This window comes from Chelonia mydas, chromosome 3 (genome assembly GCF_015237465.2).
Source record: "Chelonia mydas isolate rCheMyd1 chromosome 3, rCheMyd1.pri.v2, whole genome shotgun sequence".
Classification (NCBI taxonomy): Eukaryota; Metazoa; Chordata; order Testudines; family Cheloniidae; genus Chelonia; species Chelonia mydas.
The window spans coordinates 28022397-28034568 of record NC_057851.1 but is presented as its reverse complement, the minus strand read 5'-3'; the positions used below and the strand labels follow the sequence as shown (position 1 = coordinate 28034568).

General features: G+C 44.0%; 1 protein-coding gene across 2 annotated transcripts in view; it reads right to left on the bottom strand.

Annotated features, from left to right (window-relative positions):
- The window catches only part of ROCK2 (Rho associated coiled-coil containing protein kinase 2), a 177479-nt gene that overhangs the window by 10841 nt on the left and 154466 nt on the right, over positions 1–12172 (bottom strand). Inside the window, exon 33 of one of the 2 annotated variants that reach the window (XM_043542258.1) lies at positions 359–2006. The exons of the other annotated variant lie outside the window; for it this stretch is intronic. Coding sequence (XP_043398193.1) covers positions 1919–2006 — 88 coding nt within the window. The 3' untranslated portion in view covers positions 359–1918. Of the gene's footprint in view, positions 1–358; positions 2007–12172 lie in introns of those variants that run through there. 2 annotated transcript variants of the gene reach the window in all.

Below are 12172 nucleotides of genomic sequence, written 5' to 3'. Positions count from 1 at the left end.
CTGAAAAAGAAGAAAGGTTTGATCAGTAAATGCAATGTACATCCCTCTGCTGAAAAGAGAAATTTGCTCCAATTTTTTATTTTAAATATGCACTTCTGCACTCTTGCAACAAATGCTACTTATTTGCATTAAATAGCATTATGTTATTTTAAAACACTGTATCCTATGCACCACAATTTCAAACTTATTCTGAGATTAAGACGATTATATTTTATTGATACTAATAACTCAGTTCATTGGGCATTCTCCTGAGGGAATTCTGCGCCAAAAAATACAAATTCTGTGCAAAATATTTTAAAATTCTGCACATATTATTTGTCAATAAATAATCATGGATGCTCCAGCATGGCAGCGGAGAGTGCATGGCAGCAGAGAGCACAGGCCACTGGCTGCATGGAGGTGGGAGGTTGTCCTGCAGCTCCCCTCCCCCTCCAGGACACATTTGGCGGTGAGGCTGCACCTGATCGTAACACAGCACAAGGGCTGGACCTGCTCCAGAAACACCTTGGAGCCCTGCCCCGCCATGCCAGGCACACTAGGTGTGGGCAAGCAGGCTCAGACCAGCAGGATCCAAGTGTGGAGGGGCTTTGTGTGTGTGGGGGGGGGGATCCAAGTGTGGGGTTGAGAGGATTCTGTGTGGGGCAGTCTAGGTGAGGATGGCTCAATGGTGGGGTCCAGGTACAATCTGAATACACAGGGGCTCTTTGGGGAGAGGGTTCCAAGTGCAGGGACAATGGGACTCTGCAGGAGGGGTCCAGGTGAAGGTAGTTGGGGCTCAGCAGGGGGAGTCTGGTGCTCGTTGGGAGGGGTCTGGGTGTAGGGAGCTCACTGGGGGGTCCGGGTGTTGAGGGAGTGGAGCTTGGTGGGATGGGGGTCTGGATGGCTCATAGGGATGGTCCAGGTGCATACAGGGTGGGGCTCATTTGGGTGGGGTTTCAAGCATATAGGGCTTAGCAGGGAGTGGTCTGGGTTCAGGGGTGGGGATCTGGATGCACGGGGGTGGGACTTAGTGGGGGAGTCCAGGTGTGTGTGTGTGTGTGTGTGAGGATGTGAGGTTCAGAAGGGGGTCTGGGTATAGGGGGGGAAGTCCAGATGCATGGGGTTTGGGTGGACAGGGGAGCAGCTCCATATACAGTGACCCCTCCCTCCATGGTTGAGGAGCAATGGGGGCAGGAAGCAGGGCAGAGGAATGTGCGGAGCCAGGGGAAATTTGCAAACTAATTAGATCATTTTCAGTTAAACTAGTTTTACTTAATTATAAATAGAACTGCTTTACATTTACAATAGCATTCAAGGAATTCAGCTCACTGCATTAGCAATGCAATTTTACTTAGAATTTTTTCAAGTGCATTGTTAGAAACCCAAAAAGCACAACACTACAGAGAAAAGCCAAGTCATAAATCTGTATTTCATAGCAATATTAGGAAATGCACAATGTAAAGCTCTTGTTTCAAGTCTGCTAGCCATAGACAAGTCACTTTACACTTTAAAAAGGCATTTTTACTGCAAACTGACATATCTTCAGTGTGTCAAATAAAGATTAAAACGTGACAATTTTATTTTTACATCTCAAAAATGGTTTGTTTATAGAGGTTAGCAGTACTACTGCTATAAGTATATTCTCTGACAGTAGAAGTTATCTCCTTTTCCACTCAACTGGGGCAGATAGACATGAATTCTGAACAGAAAACTATAATTAAAATCACGTATGTAAAAGGCAAATACTCATTTTTAGTTAAAGTGACTCCTCTGAAAATTGATCTTTTTCAAACTGAACGAAATCTCATTTTGAATGCGTAATATTAAAAATGAGATCTCTCATACTTTTTCTGCTTTGAAAAACAAAACCCAACTAGCATGCTCTATTCAAAAGTCAAACAATGCATTCCTCACTACTTTGATTTACCCTTTTACATCTTCAGAAATCAAAAACATCGTCATCACCATCAATATCATCAACATCATCAAATGACCAATCCCAGTCTTTAAATGCCAAATCAAGCAATCTGCAATAGGAGGTTTTGATGTTTAAAATGGACTACTCTTTATTAAAATATTCCAAAGTCCAATGTTATTAAAATTATCACTATCTATTACAATACTGCCTTGTGTACACAGCCTTCTGATTTAACATTTCATGACATGTGGCATAACAAAAAGCAGATTATAAATGAGGATTAATCTTTACATAAGTTTTCATTTCTCTATACAAAGTCCATGGCCATGCTGAATGCATATATATAATTTGTTTTAATAAACTAGATGAATTTAGTGCTCATGTAGATCAATATATTTTATACACTGGAAATTTGACACATAAATCACTAAATGTAATGTAGATTCCATTTAACTAATTCATATGACTCTTTCAGACTAAAGTCAGGAATCCTATTTTTGTAACATTTCGTAAAGTAGGTTAAAAAAAACAACTCTAAAGCTTCATAAGGGCTAACTGCCGTCTTGTCTTGATGTTGCAGTTCTTCTTGGCTGAGCTGCAATTTTATGCTCATCTGCTAAACCTTCCATGAAAAAATATGTGAGCCATGAACAATTGTTTCAGCTCATCTAAAGAGCTAATATTTTATGCAAGTTAAGATTAATACATACTAAAGCATCTGAATACTCTAAAGGGGTTGGTCGGTCTGGATTTGCAAACAAATTAATGTAGATTTTACCATCCAGCATTTAGGACTTCATCGGAAACCCAATAAAGTCAATAGGGGTCTTTCCATTGACTTCAATGGAATTTGCATCAGGCCTTTAAACATGACAAAGCGAGGATGGAGGAAAAATACTGACCTAAATGAAGTGCATAAATGAACCTCCTCTGGCATAGTGTTTAAAATAAAGCATGTATTTATTATAATTAGTTTACATGTATTAAATATGATGGGCTTTGAGTTTTGTTTTTAATTTCTTTAACTTTCAAAAAATGATGACTCACTGAAGTTTTGATATTTATTTATTCTATGAGCTGTAAGTGTTGTCATTCCTCAAATAGTGGTAGCAGATATTAGATATCAAAAGAAGTTGTCATTGATGTGGGGAAGCGAAGGTTAATCTTCTGCCATGATTTAGTGCCGCAATGAAACTGATAATCAGCAACTACACATAGTGTATGTGGAAACTGGTTTGCCTTTTAAATTATTAAAAAGAACAGCTGCGAAAAACTTAAAGAAACAATCAGGACATTCAAGTCTTATGAGGGAAAATCCTCATTATTAATGAGGTATAGAAAAGAAAAATATACATTCCATATTGTAAACCCTTGCAGTAAGAACCTTTACAGAAACACAAGTCAAACACAAACTAGCCATAGCATTCACACTAATTCACAAAAAAATATGTCGACTATTTGATGAACACACCAAAAAAAAAATCTTAATTGAATTGATTTGAAAAAGAAGCTCGCAATAGTAAGATGGATGTGATGACCTCACAGGCCTTTTCCATCTATAACTCCTATGATTTTACAACATAATTCAATATTAAATACATTAACAAAAAGCCATAATCTGGACAGGTTTCAGAGAATCAGCAAAAACAACGAGGAGTCCTTGTGGCACCTTAGAGACTAACAGATTTATCTGGACATAAACTTTCATGGGCTAGAACCCAGTGCAGTTGCAGGAATAAAATGTGTAAAAGCAAAAAGATACGCAGAATACATTTTTTGTTGTTACTCTGACATACTTCAGATTTCCCACAGTATATTTAATTACAATATCCTGGGGCAAATTCATCCCCGGTGCAGCTCTGCTGAAGGCAGAGTTGCATCAAGGATTAATTTGAGCAATTATGCAGTTATCTTAGGTGAAAATAGTATCAGACTTTAATTTTTTAACAATCCCATCCGTATTAGGATACAGAAACAGAGTATATGGGTTATGAAGGAGAAAGATTTAAAACAGCAATACACAAGCAATATACAAAATCCAAAAATGACAAATACGTTTAACATACCTTATGTGAATTTGTTCTTTTTTTTCAAAAACTAGATTACCAAATGTGATTGATTGATAGATAGATATAAATATATAACTTTCAAAATATTGTCATTTACAGATTTTAAGTGAGTTCTCATGGTTAGTATGGTCAGCATGCTCACAGGATGAGACACAGGTCCCTATTACTTACTGTTGCTATGGCAAAATATACAGTATAGAAAAAAATCAGTGAAGAATGATTCGAAGGAGAGGGCCAGAGCTAAAAAAAAATTAGTAATAAAATGTAGAAGTAAATCTTACATGTACTATGTTACATGAACATTTTGTTAAAAAAATCATGAGGATGAAAGTAGACTGTTACATACAAGGTGAAAATCTTAACTGAAAATTGCTGTTGACTAGTCAGAGTCTATGATTTGCTTCTTCAGAGGTCAGTAATACAGCCTAGAATAAAAAACGGTTACCTACCTTTCGTAACTGTTGTTCTTCGAGATGCGTTGCTCATGTCAATTCCAAGAAGGTGTGTGTGTGTGCCGCGTGCATGATCATTGGAAGGTTTTCTCCTAGTGGTACCCGTCGGGTTGGCTGTGGAGCCCGCTGGATTGGCGCCCTCATGCTGGTATGAATACAGGGTCCCTGCTGACCCTTCAGTTTTTTCTTGCTGGATACTTCGACAAAGGAGAGGCGAGTGGGTCTTGGAATGAATATGAGCAACACATCTCGAAGAACAGTTACGAAAGGTAGGTAACCGTTTTTTCTTCAAGTGATTGCTCATGTCCATTCCAAGTAGGTGACACTCAAGCAGTACCCTGGAGGAGGGGTCGGAGTTCACCGAGCTGCTGACTGTAGCATGGCTCTACCAAATACAGCATCATCTCTAGCCTGTTGAGTGACGGTGTAGTGCGACGTAAAGGTGTGAACAGACGACCCCGTCTCTGCCCTGCAGATGTCCTGAATGGGGACCTGTACCAGGAATGCTGCAGATGAAGCCTGTGCTCTTGTGGAGTGCGCTGTCAATACTTGGGCCAGAATCTTTGCTAGGTCATAGCATGTTCTGATGCTGGCCGTGAAAGAAGAGATTCACTGAGATGAAATAGGGAGACCCTTCATTCTTTCGGCAATAGTGATGAAGAGCTGCGTTGACTTTCTATATGGCTTTGTTTGCTCGATGTAAAAGGCTAATGCCAGTCTAACATCCAGGGAATTGAGCATGCATTCCCTGTCGTTGGTGTGCGGCTTAGGGTAGAACACCGGCACGTGAAATTGTGAAACTGCCTTCTGGAGGAAAGCTGGGTGCGGCCGCAATTGTACCTTGTCCTTATAAAACATGGTATAAGGGGGCTTGGACATCAAAGCCTTGAGCTCAGACTGGCTGATGTGATAGTCACTAGGAACACCACCTTTCCAATACAGGTAGAGCAGGGAGCACGTTGCTAGGAGCTCAAAGAGAGGGTCCATGAGCCTTGAGAGCACCAAATTAAGACCCCATGGAGGGATCAGTTGTTTTATTTGGGAGTACAGTCTGTCCAGCCCTTGAGGAAACGACCCACCATAGGGTTAGGAAACATTTAGTGTCCCACTGAGCTGGGATGGAAAGCAGAGATTGCCACCACATGCACCTTTACTGATGAAAATGCCAGCCCCTGTTGCTTCAGGTGAAGCAAGTAGTCCAGGATAAAGGGAAGCAAGGACTGCAACAGAGTACCACCTTTCTGGAGGGACCAAATGGAAAATCTCTTACACTTTGCCACATAAGCGGCGTGAGTGGAAGTCTTCCTGTTGCTGAGGAGACCCTCCCTAACTGAGTCTGGGCAGGAAGTTCTAGCGGAGTCAGCCATGGAGTTTCCATCCTGTGCGATGGAGAGACTCTAGGTTGGGGTGCTGGAATGGCAGTGGTCCTGTGTGATCAAGTCTGGAACCAAGGGCAAAGTCATGGGCGTATCCACTGACAGGTCCAGCAGCATGGTGAACCAGTGCTGACGTGGCCATGCTGGTAGGAGGCCTCCAACTGTATTGAGTGCACAGCTTGAGGGCTTCCTGGCACACGGGAGAGGAGCGAGCACCACCTTGTCTGTTTATATAAAACACTGCTGTGGTATTGTCTTTCAGTACGGATACACAGCTGCCCTGTAGATGGGTTTGAAACGTTGAGCAAGAGAGGCGAACCGTCCACAGCTCCCTGACGTTGATATGCAGTGGAAGTTCCACCTGAGACCAGAGGCCTTGTGTCCTGAGTTTGTCCAGGTGTGCCCCCCATCCCCTCGCTGATGCATCTGTGACTGGAGACAGCGACGGCTGAGGCATGGAGAACGGCATTCCCACACATACTGCTTGTAGGTTGAGCCACCATGGGAGAGATTCGAGAACCCTAGGAGTAAGAGTGACTAGTCTATGTGGTCTCGGTTTGGCCTGTAAACTCGGGCTAGCCACACCTGAAGAGGATGTAGCTGCAACCTGGCACACTGTACCACATACGTGCAGGCAGCCATATGCCCGAGCAACTTCAGACAAGTTCATGCCGTCATAGTGGGGAAATCTCTTGAGATCCTCTATGATGGCGTGCATGGCAAGGAAACAAGCTCCTGGGAGAAAAGCCCTGGCCTAGGTCGAGTCCAAGAGGGCTCCGACGAACTCTATCCTCTGTGTAGAGGTTATAGTAGAATTTTTCATGTTTAGAAAGAGACCGAGCCTGAGGAATTCACCAGAATGCACCAGAGTCACATGGTCCTCCACTTGGGCCCAAGATCGACCCTTGATCAGTCAGTTGTCCAGGTACAAGAAAACTTGCACCTGTCACTTTCGCAGGAAGGCCACCACAACTGTCATACATTTGATGAACGCCCGAGGGGCCGATAAGAGGCCAAATGGGAGGACCGTGAACTGACAGTGGGTGTCGTTGACCACAAATAAAATGAAACGTCTGTGGGACAGGATTATGGACACATGGAAGTACGCATCCTTCAAATCAAGAATGGCTTACCAGTCCCCTGGATCCACAGAGGGAATGATGGAAGCCAAGAAGACCATGCGAAACTTCAGCTTCTTCATGAATCTGTTAAGGTTTCACAGGTCAAGAATAGGCTGGAGCCCACCCTTGGCCTTGGGGATTAGGAAGTAACGGGAATAGAATCCCCTGCCCCTGAACTCCATAGAAACCTCTTTTACTGCCCCGAGTTGTAGGAGCATTTGCACCTCCTCCACTAGAAGTTGCTTGTGAGAAGGGTCCCTGAAGAGTGACAGGGAAGGTGGGTGAGAGGATACAGAATTGGAGAGAATATACCAATCCTACCATGCTCAAGACCTAGACATCTGATGTTATTTGGGCCCAAGCATGGTAGAAATGGGATAGACTGTTCACAAAAGGAGGGGAAAGATCAGGGATTGGACTGGTGTGATGCCCCTGGGGGCATCTTCAAAAGTTTTTCTTAGGAGCTGGCAACTGTCTCACTGAGACATGGCTCCGGGTAGAGGATGATTGCGGAGGCCTTCTCCTAGTATTCCTATCTCGTCTCCTGTTATAGTCTTGTCTCGGCTGAGAGGGGTAGAAGCAAGGCGGTGGCTGAGGCTTAAAATCCTGTCTTTGCGGGGCTGGCGTATGACGCCCCAAGGACTTTAAGGTCACTCTAGAGTGCTTGAAACTGTGGAGCCTAGAGTCCGTCTGCTCAGCAAAGAGACTCATACCATGAAAGGGCAGGTCCTGGAGAGTCTGTTGGACCTCCAGGGGGAGGTCCAAGACTTGAGCCACAAGCTGCACCGTATTACAATGGCCGTGGACATTGTACGGGTGGCCGAGTCCGCTGAGTCTAATGCAGCCTGCAAGGAAGTCCTTGCAATGGTCTTGCCTTCCTCCAGGGCCACCCTAAAGTCAGAGCAGGAGTCAGATGGAAGTAGCTCCTTAAAGTTGGACAGGTAGTTCCAAGAGTTAAAACTACAGTGCCTAAGAAACTGCCTACCGATTGGTGATTCGAAGTAGAAACCCCCGGTGGAATAGACCTTATGGTCAAAGAGGTCCAGCTTCGTTGCCTCTTTAGACTTTGGACTGGGGCCCTAGTGACCCTGCCTTTCTTTGGCATTGGCTGCATGCATGACTAGCATGCCCGGCTGACAGTGGGTGAAAAGGTATTAGTATCCTTTAGAGGGTACAAAGTACTTCCTTTCCACCCCTTTAGCCGTGGAAAAAATGGAAGCAGGAGTGTGCCAGAGGGTCTTGATCAATGGCAAGACCATGCTGGAAGGACCTTCTGGTGTCAGAATGTCCACCATAGGGTCCATTTCTTCTGACACCTCCTCCACTTGCAGGCCCAGATTTTGGGCTACTCTTCTCAGCAGCTCCTGATGGGCTCTATTGTCCAAAGCCGGTAAGGAGGCAGATGAGCCCGCTACTGCTTTGCCCGGGGAGGAGGATGAAGAAGCCCTCACAGGCACAGGGTCCTCCTGACCTTCCAACTCACAGAGGTCCTCCCTTGCAGGAGCTTCCTGTGCAGTGGCGGATGTGAATTTGGAGTCGGGTCTGGTGCTGGGCTTGGAACCCCTTGGAGGTTCCCTCTGGAAGCAGGTGGAGGTCCCCGTCTGTCCGAGGTGACTAAAAGGGACCTGAGGCTTGGCCTCTGGGCTCTATGATATGCCCATTGGGTTCAAAACAGCCACTGAGCAAGTGCCTGCCACTGTGGCGGCCAGAGCATCATTGGAAGTTGTTGCGTCTCGTTATGCCTGGAGTGACGAGACCAGTGCCGGCTGCATCTGGAAACACCTGACTCCAGCTGTGACTCTGAGCAGAAGTCTGATCTTGGGCTCCATGGCAGTGCCGTGTGGGACGGTGCTGGTGATTGGTGCCAAGGTGAGGACGACTGCTGATGCTGTCGGCTCTGCCAGCTCCGGGGAGTGCTGGGTTGCCATCTCTATGAGGTTCCTAGCAGTCTCGAAAGTGTGAGGAATGGACGGCATGTCCAACTTCCCAATTTGACTCTCCCGTCCCGGGGAGTCCAACGGGACTGGACTCAACAGTTCCCCCTGGGTGGCCGGAATTAACAGTACCAGCTGTCCCTGAGCAGGAGCTGAGTGTCCCGATGTGGGATGCAAACCGTGGGCAACCTCGTGTTCCACTGCTCAGACTGTCAGCGAGCGCCCCTTTTCAGCTCTTCTCCATTTCTTATGTGGCACTTGGGAGTGAGATCGGTGCCAAGAAATCAACAAACTTGTCTTCAGTGCCAGAGTGTCAGTGCTGCGGGTCTCTGGACCCCGAGTTCTTCACAAGCACCACAGCCTCCCTTACCGAGGCCGATGCGTGCCACACTGAAGCGCTGGGCTTGGATCCGGATGTGGTCTGAGCCAGCTGGGGACAGAGAGCTGACTCCATAAGGAGAAGCTTAAGTCTAAAGTCTCTCTCCTTCTTCGTCCTTGGGCAGAAGCTCCTGCAGTTCTTGCATTTGTCGGTCTGGTGGGTTTCCCCCAAGCACTTTAAGCATGAGTCATGAGGATGCCCCGGTCCCCAGAGGGAAGTAAGAAAACAGGAAACGGGGAGAACCCCCAACAGAAACTTATCTACGAACTAACTAAAACACTAGAAAAAACTACACTAAGTAGAACTATATACAAGAACAACTGTTCGCTAGAAGAGCTTGCCCGAGGCAAGAGAACAAAGTAGCTCCAACGACCGTCACTGGCGGTAAGAAGGAACTGAAGAGGTGGCGGGTCGACAGGGACCTATATTCACTGCCATAAGGGCACCATTCCAGGAAGCTCCACAGTCGACCCGACGGAAAACTTTCTGACGATCGAGCATGTGGTGCGCATATACCTACTTGGAATTGACATGAGCAATCATTTGAAGAAGAATGTTAACTAGACTGCAATTAATGTGCAAGTGAGTGCATCCCACTTTGCTCCTGAACAGTCAGAAGACAGTACTGGCAGGATTCATGATTCAATCTGATTACAAACTTCTGCTTCCTGATTGGTTCAGGATGATTATTTCTTTTTAACTTCTAACTTTGTCTACCATTTAGAATGTAAATTTAAATACCACGGAATTTATTTCATGACTACGATGGAAAGCTTTCTAGATATTCTGAAAGTATGCCAGAATGTAAGGAAATCTTCCTGGGGTGAACATCAAGATTTATTGCCCCTCAAGTTATATATCATTTTAAGCTTCACCTGAGTCAATAAAGCTTGATGTTCACTTCAACATAGTCAATATCAGTTTAATAAATTGGGCAAATATGGACTAGACGTGACCATCAGAAAGCTACTAAAATGTTCAGGTTTAGTGAAGGATTTTTGAGCATAGTTTTCTAACTGTTAGCTTTAAGGATTTAGGAGGAAAATTCATTTACAAATGTTCTACTAGAGATGTACAAGTACTCAACAGATTATAAATACATGAAAATCATACTGACGTCAACTTTGGAAAAGCTAGTGCTTTAGCAAAGATATTCTTCCAATAGACTTTTCTCTATTAGGATAATTCCTTAGTGGATGGCTGGCAACTGACTTACTCTGTGTATTTCGCTGATATACTCAACCCGTTTGACTGGCTTTGCAATAATAATACAAATTTAACTCTGAAATAGGACTACTAGAGCTTACCTTTTGTATCATCACTGATAGGTCTAAAAGGAAATTATTTACAAGTTGTTACCATGGTTACGATTTTGTTGTTTTGGAGTGCAAGAATGGTCCTGGCACCACATTCAGCCAAAGTACTGAGAAGCAAGTCAGTGACCATTCATTTGAAAGAGACAAACTGGTTGAGAGTGGGGGAACTCAGTTACTGCAAGCACAGGCAAGGTTTAATCCTCTGATAGCCATTACTGTAAAAGTTTTTTGGGGACTATAAGACTTAACAAATTTTGTCCCTTCTCTTTTTACAAGGATCAATGTCTCTGTCACAAATGCATGTGCTGTATATGGACACACATCATGATTTTCCTCCCCATATTATACAAATATAATTTAATGTGAACTTTTCATATAAATAATGTATAGCAGAGAGAATCTCATACAACAGGGCTACAAGATGGTACACAGAGTTGTCTAGGATTGTAAGGTAAACCTGTGTTTCAGAAATACAGTGTGATCTGTAGATAAAGATCACTGTAGTGCACACACAAAAAAGGGCAGAGTTAAGAGTGAACATTTAACTTTTATATTTCCTGACTTAAGTGTTTTATTTTCAACCTTCTATTCAACCTTAATCTTCTATTAACACAGGAGTTTCGTGTACAGTATTAGATACAAGTCAGTCCCAGAAGCTTTTTCTCGAATATAATTTGCATATCAGTAATGTAAAGCTGAAGAGAACGAATATGGGTATATCACCCAATCAGACAAGGCAGCTCTCACTCTACTGGCTCCTATCAGAGGACAGTCTGTGTAATTGGGAATTGTTGTTTTCGGAGAAACAAACACTTTTGTTAGTACACATCAAAAATACATCACAATTATTCAATTGTGATGAACAGGAGAACCGCATGGTGACTTGCCTGCCTGGAGTGAAGGTTGTGGATGTCTCAAGACATCCAGATAGGCTTATGTGTAGTGCTGGGGAGGAGTCGGTGGTTGTGATACATGTAGGTATCAATGACAAAGGGAAGGATAAGAGGGAAGTCCTGGAGGCCCAATTTAAGCTGCTAGGTAAGAGACTGAAGTCCAGGATCTCCATGGTAGCATCCTCTAAAATGCTTCCAGTCCCACGTACAGGGCCAGTTAGCCAGGCAGAACTGCAGGGTCTCAGTGCATGGATGAGACGATGGTGTAGGGAGGAGGGGTTTATATTTACTAGGAACTGGGGAAACTTTTGGGAAAGGGGGAGCCTATACAAGAAAGATTGGCTCCACCTAAACCAAAATGGAACCAGATTGCTGGCACTTAAAATTAAAAAGCTTGTTGAGCAGTTTTTAAACTAAGGGCTGGGGAAAAGCCGACAGGTGCGGAGGAGCACATGGTTCAGACATCCCTTAGGAGAGGATCTATAAATGGAGTTTCCCTATGTCCTAATAAGGAGCAGAGGATGGAAGATGATAAAATACAGGTAGGATTTGATGAGAACCAGTCAAATGAAAAAAAGTTCCTTTCAATTACGTCGTGTAATGGCAGGCAGCTAAACAGTGACAAGTTTTTAAAGTGCTTATATACAAATGCTAGAAGTCTAAATAATAAGATGGGTGAACTAGAGTGCATTGTATTAAATGATATTGACATAATATGCATCACAGAAACTTGGT